The sequence below is a fragment of the Mchenga conophoros genome, linkage group LG9 (assembly GCF_057382185.1).
Source record: "Mchenga conophoros isolate Kocher_MC1m ecotype Shallow Benthic linkage group LG9, M_conophoros_male_GT1.1, whole genome shotgun sequence".
Lineage (NCBI taxonomy): Eukaryota > Metazoa > Chordata > Actinopteri > Cichliformes > Cichlidae > Mchenga > Mchenga conophoros.
This window is the reverse complement of record NC_140534.1, coordinates 1,368,747-1,389,255: the sequence shown is the minus strand read 5'-3', so window position 1 is coordinate 1,389,255 and position 20,509 is coordinate 1,368,747. Positions and strand designations below refer to the sequence as shown.

The following is a 20,509-nucleotide window of genomic DNA, read 5'->3' as shown; positions in this document are numbered from 1 at the left end:
CAAAAGCATTTGCTCAGAAAACACACGATGACCTTAAATGAATGTCGTGTTTTTAATTCAGTGAATCTCAACCCAGCAGCAGCGGTAACGTTTGCACGTCCTCTCCCGTTAATGCAGCAGGTAAATAATCAACTAACAGTGCATATTATGTTAGCGCGATCTGCCTTATTACAAACCTGCCATCACTGTGCATTTAGTGACCATGATGAGAGAGGCAGTCTGGCTCAGATGCTGCCAGCTCTCGCTGCAGTCTGCCGGTAGCGTCTCCTTTCAGGCCAGGATAGACGAATGTCACCGAGCAGTGACTCAGTTTGTGGTCAAAAGTTTGCACCCATTTGCCACAGCAGATGCCCCGATTTCACTTTGGTAAGTGAATGTGTTTAATTGTAGGCAGGGACATTACTGGATATTCTTGTGTAATTGCTACAGAACAATTTATGTTATACTTTGTTATTGCTACAGGAGAATATTTATTTTATTATTTTACATTTACAATGTTTTTTCCTGGGGACCCTGTGACACCCCATTGAAGAGCTGTAGGCTGGATCTCTTAAGATGTCACTGTTGGGTTTGTAAGGCCATGTTACTCCTAAATTTCTACCTTGTTCAAAGAGAAGATATAAAACAAAGTTCTACCCATATGGAAAAGATATTTATAAATCTTATAAAGTTTTTATCTGTCTTGTATGAAACTTGTATGAAAAGCATACAAGAGTGAAAACACATATAAGATCCCTTGAAAAATTATATAATGAAACTTGTATGTTTTGTATACTAAAAAAATATATGAAAGTAATGAGAAAGTGGCCACTTTCATGAGTAAATCATATATGTTTTTATTATTTCTTTTCCATATGGGTAAGCTAATCGACCTTAGTGTTCTCCTTTTTTAAAAATAAGAATCGATAAAGAATCGAATCGTTAAAATCTTATCGATACCCATCCCTAGTACTGAAGGTCCCAAATGAGCACAGTGACATCCGTCATCCATAAATGGAAGAAATTTGGAAACACCAAGGCTCGTCCTCGAGCAGCTGCCAGATCAGTCTGAGAGATCGGGGAAGGCCTGAGTCAGTGAGGTGGCCGCGAACACGGCAGTCACTCTGACAAAGACCAGGCATCGTTCTCTGGAGAGAGGAGAAGCTTCCAGAAGGAAAACAGTTTCTGCAGCACTCCAACAATAAGTCCTGTTTGAGTGAGTCGTCACAGAAACCACTCGTCAGTGATCACAGTCCGCCTGGAGTTTGCCCAAAGCCACCACAAGGACTCGCACACCATTTATCCATCAGCTTTCTTCTGCTCATCAGGGCGGGTCAAAGGGAAGTGGGTGATTGTCTTAGTCCCTTTAGAATAGGGGAATAACATGACCCCAGTGCCATGTACACCAGTGGAGTGGCTGGTGGAGTGAAAAACAGGCGTACATCTGGATTGTTTCATCATCTTCAGCCTCAGCTGATTTCTCAAAATTGTATTAAAATATTAATAACAGAAAAATGAGGTGAATTCAAAGGCTTGATCCGTGTGTGACATGGCCAAGTGTCAGTATCAAATCAAATCAAATTAAATCACTTTTATTGTCACATCGCATGTGCAGGTACATTGGTACAGCACATGCGAGTGAAATTCTTGTGTGCGAGCTTCACAAGCAACAGAGTTGTGCAAAATACAATAATGTAAACAAGCAAAATACAAGAATGGCTACATCTTAAACTAATAAATATATGTATAATATATAATAGTGTATGCATTTCTGGATGTGTATACTAAATATTTTTCTACGTGTGTGTGTGTGTGTGTGTTGTGATATTATTCTGTTATCATATGTTACCTTATATATGTAATCAAAAGTAGTTGAAGTATGATACTGCTGTAGATCATATTAGACCCTTTAACATAGTGTGATCAGTATGTAGTCTTAGTTTGCATTATACTTCTGACTTAAAAGAGTGTGAAAATCATTAGATCTATTGGATTGACCTGTATTACTCGACACTGTTGAATGTGTTACACTGTTTCTTGACATTTCATACAGCTGAATCATGAAGAGAATGTTGTGTGCAGAGGACCTTGTGCCGATAATAGAAGAGACAGACCACATTCCACACCCCCACCTTACAGAAAGCAGAGAAAGACAGGGAGCCGAGGTCATAACTTAGGCGCCGTAAAAGAGAAAGAATGTGAATATTTAGGCTTTTACGACTAGGTGGGGGCCACTAGAGACTATAAAAAGCTGAGCAACCCGTCACCATCATGATGGTCCTTATGCTCTTAAGTGTTGAATTGTATGGAAATAAATGATTGTTGATTGAGCATAAATACACCGAGTATTGTCCTTCCTTCAGCCCAAAGATTCAAAGAATTGGGAGATTTCAACAGTGTGTACACATATTTTACAAATTAAATAGAGTCAACAATAAATAAAATATATAAAATATACAGAGTTGAATATGTGCAAAACAGTGGCATTACTGTACAGTATGGAGTGCATAATGTTGAAGTTCCAGTAGTGAAGCTGAGGTGTCTATGAAGTGTTCAGCAGTCTGATGGCCTGGTGGAAGAAGCTGTCTCTCAGTCTGCTGGTACGGGACCGGATGCTGCAGAACCTCCTTCCTGATGGAAGCAGTCTGAACAGTTTATGGCTGGGGTGACTGGAGTCCTTGATGATCCTCCCCGCTTTCCTCAGGCAGCGCTTCCTGTAGATGTCTTGGAGGGAGGGAAGCTCACCTCCAATTATCCGTTCAGAGCACCGCACTACTCGCTGGAGAGCTTTGCGGTTGTAGGCGGTGCTGTTGCCATACCAGGTGGTGATGCATCCAGTGAGGATGCTCTCAATGGCACAGTGATAGAAGGTCCTGAGGATGCGGGGGCTCATGCCGAATCTTTTCAGTCTCCTGAGAAAGAAGAGGCGCTGCTGCGCCTTCTTCACTGTATCTAGAATAGAATAGAATAGAATAGAATTCAACTTTATTGTCATTGCACATGCACAGGTACAGGGCAACGAAATGCAGTTTGCATCCATCCAGAAGTGCTTTAGTGATATAGATATATTACAATATATATTAGCAATAATATAGATATGTGAGTATATTACAGAAATGGGTCTATTATGGTATGTTATAATGTACACGGTATGAAGTATGTTGTGACTATTCTATAACTAAGTATGTACAGGCTGTAGTGAGTACAAGCTATGAACAGGATATAAATATACAGAATATGAAATAAATAACTTTACAGAATCTGAGATATACAGCTATACAGAAATGGGAACTATGCAAGTTGTAAACAGTTGTAGGATTAAAGATTATTGAATGTACAGAATGATTATTTACACAGAGCTATACAGTACTACATTAATCTACATTAAGATATGAGTAAAAACTGAAGGTAGAGCTTATTTACATTTAGACATGGTCCGCGTTAAAAATGGCCTGTTGGGTGCATGTGCTGGTGTATGATTGTGTGGAAACTAAACGGCTGTTGAGGGAAGGGATGCAACACGAGCATGAGACTGCTGGACAGCAGTGCTCATCGACCCCCAAAGAACCCCTCAGTGTCTAAGGTGCATGTACAAGTGAGTGAACAGTGAACAGGTGACTGGGACTGCCTCGGCAGGACAAGGGCTCGCAGCTCCAGCATATTTTATGTGCTGGGCTGAACAGTGGCTGTTCCAGTGCTCACTGACCCCACAACCCTCATGGACCACACCGACTGGGTAAGCGTCTGTGAAGACCAGCTGATGGTGAGTCACCAGGCCCACTGCATGGCCCTTCTCCATGTCGGTCCAGTCCTTCCAAACCAATGGAGAACTCAGTAGAGTCCCTGTGAGACCAGTCAGGCGGTGAGTTTGAAGTGGGCACAGCTCAGCAGGTAACATTAGACTGGTCTCATGCACAGGAGAGCTAGCGGCCAAGGCAAAGTGGTACCAAGGTAGCATGGCTGCAGTACTCCTCTTCTGATGCAGCAGAACCCACCAGACCCTGAGGCCTCACAGCCTCATAGGTGCAAAGACTGCATCCATGCATCCAATTGAACACCTTCCCCTGAAAGCTGAAAGGCCTCCAGCCAAAGGCCTGTACATATGTAGTTAGTGTGTAGTGTGGTTGTTTGAACTTAACAATGAGGGCACTACTGAATCTTACAGTTGGTGCCAAAAGGCCATCAAAGGCAGGTTACAATGTAAACACTGTGTCCAGGTCTGAAACATGAGGAGTGTTATCAGGCCTGACATGTGCTCCTCTGTCCTGCAGTGGACAGAAACTCCTCTTTGGAGTGGCATAATTAATGCGTATAACATCATATTGTGACACATAATTGTTCTGTAATTTTAATTTCAGTAGTAGCATTGGCTACATTTTTGGGTAAATAGTCGTATATAACTTTGCTTTTTGCAAAATATCTACATGGTGCAAAATATTTTTACATTTACGAATACATTTGCATTTCAAGTTATAAGAATGATGCATTAAACATATTTGTAGTATTCACCTGAAAAAATATAACTTTTTCCTATCAAATTTGATGATTTTTGTGTGATTTTAGACCAATTGTGTTAATACAGTGTGGCATGAATAAGGCACGGCGGGTCCAAGGATCACAGTTTTGAGCCATCTTTATTTCACGCGGCTGCAGCTCTCAAGCTGCCAGCCGCAAATACACCACACCACAAAACACACCAACCGCTGAGTCCCCGTGTTTTTAACTAGGCGGGCGTGATTAAGGATGCCCTGCAGGTGCGCAGACCACGCCTCACCACATACAGTATGTCAAAAGAAAAAACAAACAAACTATAAATTCAGACATGTGCCGAAAAGAATTAATGTGGGATAAATAGTTTCTAAAGGTAAAATCAAACGTAGTGAAAAACCAGAGGGTTAAAGAGGAATCCAAACACCCTCACAAAGGGGGGTCATTTCCTCTACATATGGAATATGGAACAGAGTACAGAGATAGTCTCGGTGTCATAGAGAAGCTTGGATCATCTGGCCAGAGTCATGAACCATTGTGCGACACACATGGAGCCAGTGAGGAAAAGAGGAGCCCGTTCCTCATAAAAACCAAACAGAATAACCTCATGTGTTGTTGTGATTTTACTATTTCATAAGCACATTCTAACCCCAGGCCAAACATACATAAAAATACACTATACATATGAATTACATTAAATGTAACTGTCCAATGGCTAATAACCTAACATAACCACGTGAAGACCGGGAGCTCATAGCACAAGCATGCACCTACTGTAACCCATCATAAGACTATGTTATTATTATATGTAAAGTATTTTTAATCTATTGTGTTTACAAAGAAAGGAAGATCACAGCAGGGCACGTGTTTAAACATGATTTCATAATCAAATACATAATTCTTCACCATATAAAATACATGTTCAACGCACCACAACAGTAGAGTCATCACATGATATTAAACAGAAGCTGCCACTCAGTTCTCGAGGTCTCACAGTGAAGCGGTTCATGTTCTTCTGTAGGTTCAGGCTGCGCTTCATATTTTGGCCACCAGATGTCATCAAAGAGAACTGTGTTGAAAAGCTTTGAAAAGCTCAACGAGATGTAAGCAGATGTTTCATTAGCTTATTTCCATCCTCTACACTTTGTACTACCTTTGTACCAGACAGCATAAAGTTTGTATAAAGGCTGAAGGTAGTCAATGAAACGAAGCGTCATCAGCGTAATCTCAGCTACACGTGATGTAACTGAACACTGACCATGAATACCACACCAGTGGCACCAGTGCAACACAGCCTTTATTGTAAATTCATCACAGTATGAAAAGCCAACCTGTTTATTTTGCACAAAACTACCCAGTATTCTAATGCAACAGTTGAATAACACAAATGAAGTATAGTCTAGCTTGTCTGTCCTGGTCTCATCTGTGATATGTCCTTTTGTCTCGAGTATTTGATTTTGATTTTGACATCTTCTCCTCCTATATCAGCACTTATGTTTCAGTCTCTGTCTCAGTGTTAGAGCTCATGATCAGTTGACCTTCCCTTGTCAAGGTAAATATATTTCTAAAGATGCCATTGGCATAAAATTCTCTGTAGATGTAAGTAACTCATCTAATCCACACATGCAAAGAGATTAAAGCACAGATGTCCATAAATTATGTGTAATAATGAGAAATGACAGAGGGAAACACATGAAGAAAGGGGGCTTTAATGGGCAATCCTGCCACTTAGTGCAAATTAATATTATCTGCTTTAGTCCCAAGTGATGTGGCCTATAAAACAGTATAAAACTGAAAAAAAATCTCATGATAGGTAAAGCCAGTGAGCTCTCTCACAACACACCCTGATGGCATTGGCTATAGAAGAATTTCTAAACGCCCACCTCTGCAGCTGTTTATTGACTCTGACAGTGAGCTATGCTAAAATAACAATAGATCTCTCAGCTTCCCTGCCCAAAACAAAAGTCAAACCAAAGACAATTTGCTTACCTAAATTCCTATCACAAAAAACAAGAGAAAACAGGTTTCAACAGAAAAAAACTTGTCATTCCTACGAGGCTGCAGCAGTGTTCGATATATACAGTGAAAGAACACGAGTTCTCTAATTTACAGAACTATTTACAAAGGTCGCATCTAGCACTCATATTACCACACACACAAATTGACTTATTCTCAGTAACAACACAGAAACACTCGGCTGCTTGTTGGGTGGTGGAGGCCAGGAGGGAGGGGCGAGGTGTCATCTGGACCCGAGAACCTTACATGGAGTCTCCATCAAGACACACCCATGCACACACCTGAGGGGGAGGAACGAGAAAAACCCACAACAATATCCTCCAGTGGTTTGATGCACACACAAGAACACACACAACCCCTAAGATCTTGGGTCATACCATTCCACCCCACCGCAACAAACCCCCAAACATTTCCCCCTATAAGAAATGTGTATTTTACACCCCGAGAGAGCATCGGCTACAATGTTCCCGTGAACTTTCTTAAAGCAGATTTCAGTGTTGAAGTCTTGGAGTAACAAAGACCTGCACATAAGGTATCTGCATATGAGACAAAAACACAAGAGGGATATAGTCAGAAAACACAATGATTGGGATAGGGCTAGAGCCAAGATACACTCTGAAGTGTTGTAGTGCTAACACGTTTTCAGTTGTGCTGTAATGTAGTTGACGCTTCTTGAACTTTTGGGAAAAATAACAAATTGCATGGCCCACATAATGCTCATCCCCCTGTAGGAGTGCTGCACGAATTTTGGTTGCTTCAAAACCAGCTTGACACTCATTGGACCACCAGAGGGGGTGATATAAAGTCAAAGCTGCCAAAGAAGCACGATGCACATTGTCACTACCATACCTAAGACTACCTAAGATACCTATGAATCAATCCATTGTGTTTGAGTAGCAGGGAAATCCACTATTGCTTGCACTTTAGCAGCCACTTAAAGGATTTGCCCTTGCCCTACCTGTTTACTTATATGAGTAACTACAGCTTTACCAAATTCACCTTTGGCCAAGTTCAACATCAGAGAATTATCAGAATACACTGCACAATTACTTATCCCACACGGATCAGTATTCATTAGTCACTGGAATGTGGCTGGCGCATTTTGCAATCCAAAGGCATCGCTGTATGTTGTAAGAAACGGTCCGGTGTAACAAAAGCACTGATTTCAGCTGCATGGGTGGTTAGTGGGACTTGTCAGTATCCTTTAACGAGATCTAGTTTTGTGACAAACTTGAGCCGTCCACACAATCATCCATATATGGAAATGGGAAAGAGTCGGGTTTCGTGACAGCATTAACCTTACGTCATTACAGAACGGCACCGTTTGATCAGGCTTTGGCACAAGAAGTGATGGAGAGCTCCAAGGACTACTACTGGGTGCTGCAAAGTTATGATCAAGGAGATGTTTTACTTCTTGTTGCATCAAACCGCTTGGGGTTTATTTGGTAGATATGCCGTTTAACGGTCACCCAGAGCAATTAACACAGTGGTTTGAGTGGGAATGTCATTAAACAGAGTTGGGTGGCTTTGATACGCTTGTGAATATCTGCCTGAGATTAACACAGGTGTGATAAGTAGGAATCTCGAAAGTCGGTCAAGATCTCAGAGTTTCAGAGAGCCATACCAAAAACAGAACTGTGTTTGTCATTCAGCCCATCATCACAGAGGTTAAAGGGAGTGACCAACATTGACGCAACATATACGGAAGACTGGCTATTAGCGCTATCGGTACTTTTACAGTCAATGTAAGCCTTCAGCACATCGATGTGGCAGGCACGACTTTAATTTTTACGTTTTTTTATGAGATAAAAGACAAATATGCTCCAATTATAAGTTTTCACAACATATTATCAAAACAATAGAATTTCATGTTAGTTTTACATGGTGCCATGCACTTCCTGTTCCTGGCTCAGAGCCTAAAGGCAGCTGCGCACAGGCAGTAAACACTTTTTATCATGTGTGATAAACAGAATACTAAGGTGATTGGTCAAAAGCCACAGTTCTCCTTTTTGACTGCGATCCAGCACTTCAGCTCACCTTTCTTCTTCTGCAGCTTTCTGGGCATCTCCTTATTTGGAGATGACCCTTCTGCCGGCAACGTTCCCATTACCATGACAACCATCACAGTTAAAGGGGGTATAGTGCATACCATAATAACAGATTTATGATCAAGGCCATACTCCTGTGAGGAGGTTGTGAGGAAGTGTTGTCTGTTAGTATCAGAGTGAATTCAAAACTATTCTACAATACACTCTGCGCAATAAAAACACTAATATGCGATGCTAAAAATGAAATATTAGCCTTTAAGACAAAAATAAATCCCAACAGGTAAGCACAACATAATCTGTCTCACTGAGTTTGTGCTCTACAACATACAGACCTGAAGACCTTGCATGTGGGGTCGAGCCAATGACAGGCACTAAAGCGAAAACACGGTCATGTGACTGAAGGACTGTGTGTAGCCCTGCTAGAAAAAAAAAGAGCAGCGGAAAGGTGTGTATGATGTAAACTATTTAGTCATGTCTTTTTGCTTTAAATAAAGATGTGGATGAATAAGATGATTTGTTGTTGTGTAACTTGGCCAATCAGCAATGAGCTCCCAGTGACCCTTGCTGTTGTCCTTGATCACATGACTTTCCACAGTCGCCATTGCGTTCACGTTCCCCCAACGTCATGTGCTCAGCAAACTGTTACCGAAGCCGAATCACTGCCCACATAGCAAAATTGCTATGGCCCGGATCTGGCCCACACAATGTGCTTATACATGGCCCACATACCGCAAAGGATGACAGCCCTTTGGTGGCCCAGATCTGGTTTTCTAGAGGTGGCCCACACATGGGCGAGCAGAAGGCCAGTTGCAGACACACTGCTGGCCCTGTGCTGGCCCAGAACAGTTTCAGCTCTGGCCCCTGATGTCAGTCTAATGTGTACCTTAATCAAAGCATGTAATAACAACATGTTCCGGAACATAATAGTGCAAAAGTAATGTGACGAAACTCTGTTCAGACAGGAAGTGGACTGTTTCCTGTAAAGCACTTTTCTATTCTCCCAGAGCTCTATACAACAAACCCACACTTTCTCTAAACTGAGTGCTTCCTAACTACATTCATACACATTCACTCTTGACATTCAGACTGGAGAAGCCAGGGATCAAACCACTAACCTTCCTATCAGTCGGTGACCTGCTCTACCTCCTGAGCTACAGCCACCCAGTGGTAAACATGAGTAACCCCTCACTAGGTTTTGGATAAAGTGTACACTCACAAACCTGTCAAACCTGCATTTGAAATGTTGGCTACCATAGCAGTATAGTTTTGCAACATGGAATTTGGATCTTCTAACTAAAATAGGAAAATATGAATATAAATAGTGCCATCATTGCCAGACCTGGCCCACATATGGTTGATATACACCCTGCCATGACACCAGTCAGTCAGAAGTGCCAGTTTGATTCCGGATCCGGTCCAGACATGTTTCCTATGAGCCTGGGCGACATAAACCAAACCACAATCAGGCCAGATGTAGCATGCTATCACATGAACAGTGCTGTCTACACCAGGCCTCACCCATATCTGGATGGTATACGACTTACCATGCCAGCAGTGCCAACTTGACACCAGCTCCGGGCCAGACCTGTCTGCTATGTGGGTGGAGTTCCAAGTGAGTCTGCTGCAGTTGTTTGTTGTTCCGAATGCCACCCTGTTCATCAGTCAGGTTTTTATTTTATCTGGTAAATGATGACTCAACAGACGAAAACCAGTCTGAAGCAAGCCTCCATTGACGAGTAGTGATTCCACAGTTCCAGTTAACTGGATGGCAAGCCAACTCAAGAGTAGATAAGACTGCTGAGGCTTCGTTCCCATGACATGGTGGGGAAGATACCTGCAGGACTTCAAAATTTCCTTCTTCACTGGAGTGTGGAAGATCAAACAATTAGACAAACACAGACCGGCCCCAACCATCCATCAGTTATCAAACATTCATTTATTCATTTGACTCAGAGTGTAACGTTGGGTTGTGTTGTGTGGTTGAGAAGAGGCGGCAAAACACCTAGCAGGCTAGTCGGAAGAACACACACCCACGCTGGTATCGGTAATCCACGGTGGTTCTTTAATACACCTTCTTCAACAACCATATAAAAGCCCGGTTGAACGGCTGCGGCTTAACAAACATAGCGCACAGTGTTCGTACAACCCATAACGTTGCAAACAAAGGTGTCTGGAGAGGTAAAACATGAAATCCGTCCCTCCTCATGCACTAGCGTGCAAGCACATGTCCACACAATCACAGAGACAGAGAGAGAGCAGTGGCACAAACTGATGACACAATCAACCCTCGACTTGGGTGTCTTAAAGGGACACCACACCATAGTGGCTGTTACAAGAGGCAAACTGTAAGCACGCACTTTATTTTAGTTTGTTATTACCGGGAAAATAGTTTGTACTTATTTTATTGTGTTAAGTACATTTCTTGGCAGCTGCAGTGTTTCAAATATACAATTTTGTGCACTGTTACTCTGGTGTGGTTCTTCCTTATTGATGCCTTGGGCTCCTGACGATCCCAGATTCTCTGGTGTTGGCCTAGTGACAGTTTAGTTGTTCTTATTTTTTTATTTTTTTTATTTTTTTATTTTTTATTTTTTTGCCTGTCCCGTTTGGCTCTTTTGTCATCAGAATTATTGTCTAAAGGCAAAGAAAGATGCCCAACGGATTTACTTTACCAAATTGACCATCCCAGCCATAATGGTCCATTTGATTCACCTTTTATTGTTTATTTTATTTTCATTTACTGAATACGGGACAGACTTGACTGGAGGAAAGGAGGAGAGAAAGAAAGAGAGAAAGAGAAACAGCTGAGAAGAGGGACGGGGGAGAAGGGCAAAGGACAAAAACCAACAGAATGGGCAGGAAAAAAAAATGCATATATCAATCACCTGGATCACCTGCTGAGAAAGAAAAAAGAAAACAAGCAGAAGAGAACAAGAGTAATAGAATAAACAACATCACAATGATATATGGGAATATGACAGTAAATACTAAATATTAAACATTATTGTGCAGCACATAAGATCAACAGAACACAGTGTGCTTTGAGGTAGGAGCCAAAAAGGGTGTAGTTTGTGGGTGTGATCACCCGTGTGTACACCTGTGAGCATGGACGCGCTTGTTTTTAAAAGGTTCCTTCATGTAATGATCTGCTAGAGGGTGTGGGGGGGCCACAGCCCCGTCCTCCAGGGCATGAAGCAGGTATGGAGGAGATCAAAACTCCAGACATCCAGAGGCCCCCAGAACACAAGAGACCATGGAAGACCAACAGAGGGGCAGCTGCGCCACTGTCCCAGAAAGAGCTGAGGAGAGTCCCAGATGAGGGCTCACTCAGCAGCCGCGGAGCAGAAGCCAGGGGGAGTTGCAGTGACGCGCCCGTGAGTTCCGCCGGACGCCAGCTGTGCCTGAGTGACTGAGCCCCAGGCCGAGAGGCCGGGGGCACCCCACCTTCGAAGTGGCCCGAGCGAGCCCCAGGCTCCAGGCCCCGATAAGCGGCCGCCAAGGAGTGAGCCGGTGTGTACCTGGACGCCCACCCCCAGACACAAAGAACCACCAACGCACCGACGTCTGAGGGAGTCCGCCACTGGCAGGGGAAGTGGTGGTGGGGGGAGAGAGACCTCCAAACCTTGGAGGGCCTGAGATGTCCCCAGAGAGGTGGCGTCTGATACCCAACCTGACATATAGACACAGACATACAGGCACACACAGACACAAACATCCATTCCCACCCTCATGCTCTCATATGCACTTACTCCACACTCAACCAACGTGGAGACAGACATAAAGAGACGCTGTACACACAATCACACTCCCCAAGCGTACTCTACGAACCGGGTCTAGGTACCCTTGCCCCTGGAGGGGGGAACTGCACCCAGACCCAGGTGGTGTTACCCTTTTCCCTGCGGTGGGGAGAGGCAGACCACCCCGACTCCGCAGCAGCAGGGAGGCCCCACACTCCAGACCGCAGTCGGACGGCCAACTCCTCCTCCTAGCCCCCCTGCTCCAGCAGGTCGCAGAGAATGGGGGTGAGAGAAGACTCCAAACCTCCCTCCACCCGCTCATTGTAGTGTTGATGCATGTGTGTTCTAAGGTGCATTTAAAACCCAGGAGGGCATGGAGCTACCTGCCAGAGAGCAGCAGGTAAGCGCATGGTCCCTCCTGCTGGCCCTCAATGTCTACGTGTATTTAAAATTGAGAGGTGGGCAACGACGCCAGGGGTGAGGTGTACACCCTGATGGTACTTTGGACTCCGTGTATCGTGCCCACCCCCAAGATCCTATATGTATGTGTTATGAGAGTGTGAGTAATGTGAATGTCTAAGTTGTGGGATAAAATTGAGGCAGAGGCAGCCAGAAGGGGACGGGGGGGGGGGGGGGGGGGGTAGCCTCCTCTGCACCCTGGTGACATACCCCTACTCCAAGGTCCTGCATGTGTGGGTGGTTGTGGTGGAGCGGGAAGAGGGAGGCAGCTGGAGATGGGGAGGGAAGGAAGGGAGGGGCAAGTGACCCCTCCCTGGGGCCAGCTCCACCGCTGACCCCAGTAGGCACCCCCATACTCCGCGACCCGCCAGGGAAAGGGGGCCCAGGCCCATCCAGACCGGGGCCCAGTGCAGCAGCGCCTCCCGGCCCCACAGAGCCCGGGACAGTCCACCCAACCCCACCACAGAGAAAACTGCACCCACCCCACAATCCACTCATCTTCCAGACTACATAAGCCAATAGACGCCCAGGCTGAGATCTTCCTCCACCCCTCCTGTATCTCCCCTTCCTGCAGAGAGAGTTCCTGAAGAGAGGAAAGCTCCTGCAAGATGTGACAATCTCCCCCACCAGTTGAAGAGCCCCCCAGGTGGCTCGACGCACCGGCGGCACCCTGCGCCAGGGCTGGGCCCCCTTGCACCCACCCGCCCACAACCGCGGCAACACACCAACCAGGACCCAAGCCCCCGAGGCCCGGCCAGGGCCCCAGCCCAGAGATGGAGCGCCCCCAGAACCTCACACCTATCCCGGACCCACCCAGGGGCAGCCAGGCTACCAGGTCAGTAACCCACGTCCGTCAGCACAGACCCTCCCCTAGCCCCGCTGCACGCATCCACGAGGAAACAGTCACCTGAGAGCCAACAGAGCCCCTAACCGGACATGACCGCTACCCCGGGTTGAGCCCCCCAAGGAAAATGCCTCCGGGGAACCCCCCGACGCCCTAAGCCTGTCCCTACCCCCACACCAATCACAACAGTGAAGGCGGGACCAAACTATGACCCCCCACCCCCACTAGGTGATGGAGCTGATCAAAGGAGCCCAGAGCAATTGATCTGATGTGGTGGCAGAGGCTGTGTCAAGACTAATGTAATCTAATAGATAATTTCTATATTGGTTAGAATTAAGATTGTTTTTATTTTTCCAGTTCATGAGGACTGTTTTCTTGGCTATGCATAGGGCAGTGAAAACCATATGGGCGATATTCTTATCTGTAGTGACATTATCTAAGCTGCCCAACAAACACACTAAGGGGGAAGTTGGAATGTTACATTTCAGACACTTCGATAAGTCTTCACATATCTCGCGCCAAAACTTCTGAACTGGTGGACAGAACCAAAGAGCGTGGATATAATTGTCCGGTGAATTGGTTTGGCAGTGTGAGCAGTTGTTGGTAGACGTAAAGCCCATCTTGAACATCCGATGACCTGTATAGTGCACTCTATGTAATATTTTGTATTGAATTAATTGCAGACTGGGATTTCTAATTAGATGAAAGGTTTTTAAGCAAATCTGAGACCAGAAGTTTAGGTCTAAGTTAACTGATAAATCCGCTTCCCATTTTGCAATAGGAAGTGATATTGATTCATCTGTTTTAGAAAGCATTCTGTATATTTTGGATAGTAATTTGGGGGTTTTAAGAGTAAGAAATTGAACCACACTTGGTGGTGTTTGTAGTTCAACTTGACCCGGTTTAAATTTCTTTTTTACTATGGATTTAATTTGTTGATATTCTAAAAATCTTTTCTTGTTGATCCCATATTGTGTAACCAGTCCGTCAAATGAAATAAATTCTGTTCCTTCTAGTATATGTTCTAAATATTTGATTCCTTTACCACTCCAATCTGAAAAGTTTATCATATTATTGTTTTGTAATATGTCAGGGTTGTTCCAGATAGGTGTACGTTTGCATGGGATTAATGAAGACGCCGTCAATTTTAGAAACTCCCACCATGCTGTCAGAGAAGAGCTGATGTTGATGCTTTTAAAGCATTCATGTCGTTGGATGTTTGAGCTGATAAATGGTAGGTCTGAGATCTCTAGATTATTGCAGAGTGCTTGTTCTACATCTAGCCAAGGTTCATCTAAGAGGGTGTGTTTTAGCCATCCTGAGATAAACTGAAGCCTGTTGGCTAAGAAGTAGTGCTGAAAGTTAGGCAGTTCTAGTCCTCCTTTATCCTTGGTCTTTTGTAGTGTTTTTAAGCTTATACGTGGGGGTTTATTTTTCCAAAGGAATTTGGACATACATGAATCTAGAGATCTGAACCAATCTTGTGGCGGTTTAGTTGGGATCACTGAGAATAAATAATTTATTTTTGGTAAGACCATCATTTTTATAGCGGCAACCCTTCCCATGAGTGATATGGGTAGACATTTCCATCTAGCCAGATCATCTTCTACCTTCTTTAAAAGTGGGATATGGTTTAATTTAGTTAGATCTGCAAGCTTGGGAGAAACATTAATACCTAAATATTTTATATTTCCCGATTGCAGTGGTGTAGAAGAGGAATTATGGAGGGAGCAATTAATCGGTAGGACTGTAGATTTTGACCAGTTAATTGAGTAATCTGATATTCTTGCAAAAGAGTTTATCAATTCAATCACCCCACAGATATTGGTTTGTGAATTTTGGAGAAAGAGTAACACATCATCCGCATAAAGGCTGATTTTATGTTCCATGTTCTTGCATTTTATGCCCTTAATTACTGAATTCTGTCTAATTGCTGCTGCTAGTGGTTCAATAAAAATTGCAAACAGTGAAGGGGAGAGTGGGCATCCCTGCCTGGTGCCCCTCAAGAGACAGAAGCTGGAGGATGTCTGGTCATTTGTTCTAACACAAGCTGTTGGGGAATTATATAATATTTTTAACCAGTTTATGAAAGAGGATCCAAAACCAAATTTGTGTAAAGTTGCAAATAGAAATTTCCAGTTAACTCTGTCGAATGCTTTTTCTGCGTCTAAAGAGAATATTGTAGTTTCTAGGTTTTTACTGTATGAGTAGTCTATCAAATTAAGTAATCTGCGTGTATTTGTTGATGAGTGCCTACCTTTTATGAAACCAGTTTGGTCAGGATGAATTAAGAGGGGGGTTATTTTCTCCAGTCTCTTTGAGAGAGCTTTGCAGATTATTTTAAGGTCTACATTTATAAGGGATATTGGACGATAGCTTGAGGGATATACAGGGTCTTTGCCTGGTTTTAGCAGCAGATTAATGTTTGCAGAATTCATATTTGATGGAAGTCTGCCCTTTTCTTTAATTTCCAACAACGTTCTGTAGAAAACTGGTGCTAGAATCGACCAGAATTCTTTGTAGAATTCTGCAGGAAAGCCGTCTGGACCTGGAGCCTTATTATTGTGCATACTTATCAGGGCTTCCTGGAGTTCACCTGGTGTCAGTGGTGAATCCAGTGCCATTGCTTGAGTGTCCAATAATTTTGGAAGAGTTATGTTGTCCAAAAACTGATCAATTTCTTTTTTAGATGGGTTTATTTGTGGTGAATACAACGTTTTATAGAAATCCCTGAAAATGTTGTTTATTTGTTTCGGGTCATATACTGTGTTCCCAGATGAATCTTGAACAGCACATATAGTTGTTTTTTCTTTATTTATTTTTAGCTGGTTTGCTAGAAATTGACCGGATTTATTACCATGTTCATAATTTTGTAGGCGTAGTCTTTGTACTAAGAATTTTGTTTTTTTATCAATTATCTCATTTAATTCTAGTTTTGTTTTGCGTATTTTGTTCAATGTTTCCTGATCTTGGTGGGACGCGTAGGCTTCTTCTAGTGATTTGATGTTTTTTTCTAATTCCTGAATATTTTTGTTTTCTTTTTTCTTTTTATGTGATGAGAAAGAAATTATTTTACCTCTCATTACAGCTTTCCCTGCTTCCCATAGAACAGAAGCTGATGTTTCGGGAGTGTCATTATAGTTCAAATATGAAGTCCACTCTTTTTTAAAATATTTAATAAAGTCTTCATCTTTAAGTAGTGATATATTAAATCTCCAGTTTTTTCTTGGCGTAGTATTATTCTTGTGCATTAGTGTTAAAGATACAGGACCATGATCGCTGACAGCTATAGGGTGAATCTCAGTGTCTGAAATGTCGTTCAGCAGTGAGCTGCTGACCAAAAAATAATCCAGACTAGAGTAAGAGTGATGGACATGTGAGAAAAAAGTATATTCCTTACTGGTGGGGTGAAGGGAACGCCATGCATCGCAAAGACCAAAGTCGCTCATATACTGTTTGATTATATTTGTGGACTGCCAATTACGCTGAGTTCCCGCTGTATTGAGCCTATCCATGTCTTCATTTAGTCCAAGGTTGAGGTCGCCTCCAAGAACAAGTGTGCCATCTAAGTGTTCAGAGAGTGCACTGAAAAAACCGTGAAAGAATGAGGGATCATCAACATTTGGACCATATACACTTGCAATACATAGCTTTTTATCAAGTATAGATAGTTTAATGATTAAGAATCTGCCCTCTGGATCTATAACTGTATCGAGTACTGTGAAATTAATATTTTTATGTATTAAAATTGCTGCTCCCCTTTGTCTAGAATTATAACAAGCTGAGAACACATTAGGAAACTCCGGTGTTTTAAGTTCATTCGAACCTCTAAGAGGTCTGTGGGTCTCTTGTAAAAGGACAACATCCGCCTGTAGTTTTTTGAGTTGGTTAAATATTTTTAACCTCTTTTCTCTGGAGCCAGCTCCATTTATATTCCATGTAATGAACCTCAGTGTACCCATAGATGTTTGTGTATAACTAGGGATGTATGCTGTGTGCGTCGCTTAGACAGGTGGAGAGAATACGTCACTTGTTCATAAATAAAGAGAAGGAGAGAGAGAAAAAATGTGTGGCGAGATACTCCCTGAGTCTGACTTTGTGTTTGCATATTTACTAATATGAGTAGGCTTGGCTTAAGTGTGTGTGTATCTTATATGACTGTGTGCGCTGTCTGACTGAAGTAAATGTGCTGCCGTTGAGCGCATGGTGCGTATGTGTCGAAATAAAGGATGTTTGTGGATGAGTGTCGAAGCAGGTGATCGAGGCAGTGAAAGGAATAAAGAAAGAAACCAAGGACAGGGGTGAGCAGCATAAAACCAAGAGGGGGAAAAGAGAGGAGGAAAAAAAAAAAAAAAACGAGAAGAAAAAAAAAAAACAGAAACAAAACGTAAACATTCCAATTAAATCACTGACGGAGAGTGACGGTTTTAATTCTGCTATGAAATCACACTTTAAGATGCGATTTGATACTGGTAAGTTAAACAGATGTTAGTGCAAGTTAGTGTGAGTGGATAGGGAAATGGTGCAGCTGATTCTTATCTGGTGTGAGGTTAATACAGCCACGGAGTGATGTTGGGGTCGCGGTGGAGCTGTCCGTCCACGTACAGCCGGTCCACAGCGATGACAGCGCGGGAGCCCTTCTGGATGAAGCCGCGTCGGATTGGGAAGAGGACCCTGCGTCGTTCCAAGATCTCTTTGGGGAACTGGTCGTTCACGCTGAAGTCCGTTCCTTTTAATTCCCTGCCGCGGCTTTTCACATGTTGCTTTTGTTTGAAGTGGCCGAATTTGGCCACGATAGGACGTGGTCTCCCGGCCGTAGCCCGAATGGGGCCGAGGCGATGTACCCGATCGAAGACGATGTTCTTCACAGTGTCCTCCGGCAGCTTCAGGTGGGTTTTGATGAAGCTTTTTACCGTGGTCTCCGCGTCCTCTCCAGCGGCTTCTGGAATACCAGAAAATACCAGCTTATCACGCATGCTACGAGCTTGTAGATCGATAACTGTTTCTTTTATTTTTTTATTTTCTCTATTGAGCTGGGTAACATTATCTGTGAGACATTTCACCGACTCCCTTAGCGTGGCATTTTCAGCAGCAAGCGTTTCCACCTGCTGCTGGCTGTACTCCAGGGATTCTCGCAAGCATTTAAATTCTCGGTGAAGAATCTCCACCAAGGACAGCCTTGCGTCGAAACTGGACAATCGCTTGTTGATTGACTCCAGTATGTCAGCAATATCTTTGCCGGCTGGCGATGTTGAGCCGGGCGTTGTCTTTTCGACGACGGCGTCTCAGGTTTGGCCGGGGAAGCTGCACACTGGGCCTTCTTCATCACGAGATCCTGAAAGCACTGATCAATATAATCTTGGAGAGTTTCTAAACTCTCCCCGTTGTTCTCCAGGGTGTTGGAGATTATTTAGACAAATAGTGTTAGTTATAAGACAATTGATAAGTGTATTTGGTAATGCTGAAGCTTAAATGAATTTGTTCAAATCTAAACTACCATTTGCTTTAATTTTCCGCCAAAATCTCCGGCGTCTGACGTCAGTTACAACACGAGTCGCTTACCTTGTCCGTCACTTACCTCCTCCTCACTTCAGTTTCTATGTCATTTAGTTGTTCTTATTAATAAACTGTAAGTAGGGTTACAAGTGCAACAGATGTTATGTCAAAGTGTGTCTTCATTTTCATCTGAGCACCTGCAAGCGCATTACAAGCAAGACTGGCATGGCACTATACAGTCTCTCTTGGGCCATGGTGCATCATTTCACCATAAACTGGCCATGACGAGTTGCTTCCCTCAAGTTTTCAAACAGAGGACTACAAAAAGATGATCAAAAATGTTCAGCCAAGGAGCACGTGTGGAGAGCTCCAGACAGACCTGGAATCAGCAATTTTTTCAAACAACAAGTAATGCACTGTATGCATGTTCACTACGCAAAACTCCAATGCAGGTTGAAGCACGTTTACAGTTTGCTCAACAACATTTACTTAAGCCTGTAAAATACTGAGTATGCTCTGGTCAGATGAGACCAAAGTTGATGCCATAGTACACACCATGTTCAAAAGGCATGGCGTTTGGAGGTAGGAACATCGTGGTGTGGGGCTGTTTGTCAGCATGCGGCCCTGGTACACTTTATATAACTGAAGGAAGGATAAATAGAAAAATATACCAAGACATTCTTGATAAAACTCTCTTGCCATCTACTAAGAGGATACAGACAAAATGAGGGTGGATGCTTCAGCAAGAAAATGGGCAGGAGCCTGTCTCAGACACAATAGGGTGATAGACAGGGTAGACCCTGGACAGGTCGCCAGTCTGTCGCATGGCTAACACAGAGAAACAGACAACTATTCACACACACATTCACACCTATGGGCAGTTTAGAATCCCCACTTAACCCCACTAACTGCATGTCTTTGGAAGCGGGAGTACATGGACAGAACCCAGGCAAACACAGGGACAACATCCTCCATACAGAGGTGACAGTGCTAACACCACCATGCTGTCCTACATACATCACAGTATTCAACAGAGATGGGCAGTAACGCGTTACAAGTAACGCGTTACTGTAATCTGATTACTTTTTTCAAGTAACGAGTAAAGTAAGGGATTACTATTGCAAAAACAGTAATTAGATTACCGTTACTTTCCCGTAGTAACGCTGCGTTACTGCGTTACTAAAACCGTGATTTTTTGCGAGAATGTCTCACGACAGTGACGTAAGCGAGTGCGCCGTTCGTGACAACAGCTGTGTGCAGATCAACAATGGATCACATATCGATTGTGGGAGAGAGTATGAGCGTGCAGCGTTTAAAGCGTGGAAGTACTGACCTTACTTTGAGTTTGATTCCATAAAAAGTGACAAAAACATTAGTGTCCGCTGTGCGTGGGAAGAAAACTTCTTTTTACAGCGAAAAAACCCCTAAACTTCCAACAAGCA

The 20,509-nt window shown here is 43.4% G+C and overlaps 1 protein-coding gene across 2 annotated transcripts; it reads right to left on the bottom strand.

Annotated features, from left to right (window-relative positions):
• Window positions 1–1,902: 1,902 nt before the first annotated feature.
• On the bottom strand, window positions 1,903–10,757 carry LOC146566577 (uncharacterized). Of its 2 annotated transcripts, none has more exons than XM_085285882.1 (2): window positions 10,076–10,757; window positions 1,903–2,931 (listed from the first exon to the last, which is right to left on the bottom strand). In XM_085285882.1, exons 1-2 carry the CDS (start codon window positions 10,188–10,190, stop codon window positions 2,522–2,524), a joined length of 525 nt encoding a protein of 174 aa, XP_085142008.1. In that variant the 5' UTR covers window positions 10,191–10,757; the 3' UTR covers window positions 1,903–2,521. The 2 variants fall into 2 exon arrangements, 1 of the variants encoding a protein (XP_085142008.1); XR_014893730.1 differs by lacking the exon at window positions 1,903–2,931 and adding an exon at window positions 9,874–9,968.
• Between the last annotated feature and the right edge of the window lie 9,752 nt (window positions 10,758–20,509).

Excerpts from the sequence above, each read along its gene's own strand:
- LOC146566577 (XM_085285882.1), bottom strand. The coding sequence starts at position 10,190 with ATGAACAGGGTGGCATTCGGAACAACAAACAACTGCAGCAGACTCACT. Across the intron at positions 2,932-10,075 it reads AAGTTGGCACTGCTGGCATG|ATACAGTGAAGAAGGCGCAG; the intron begins GTAAGTCGTATA and ends ATTCTATTCTAG.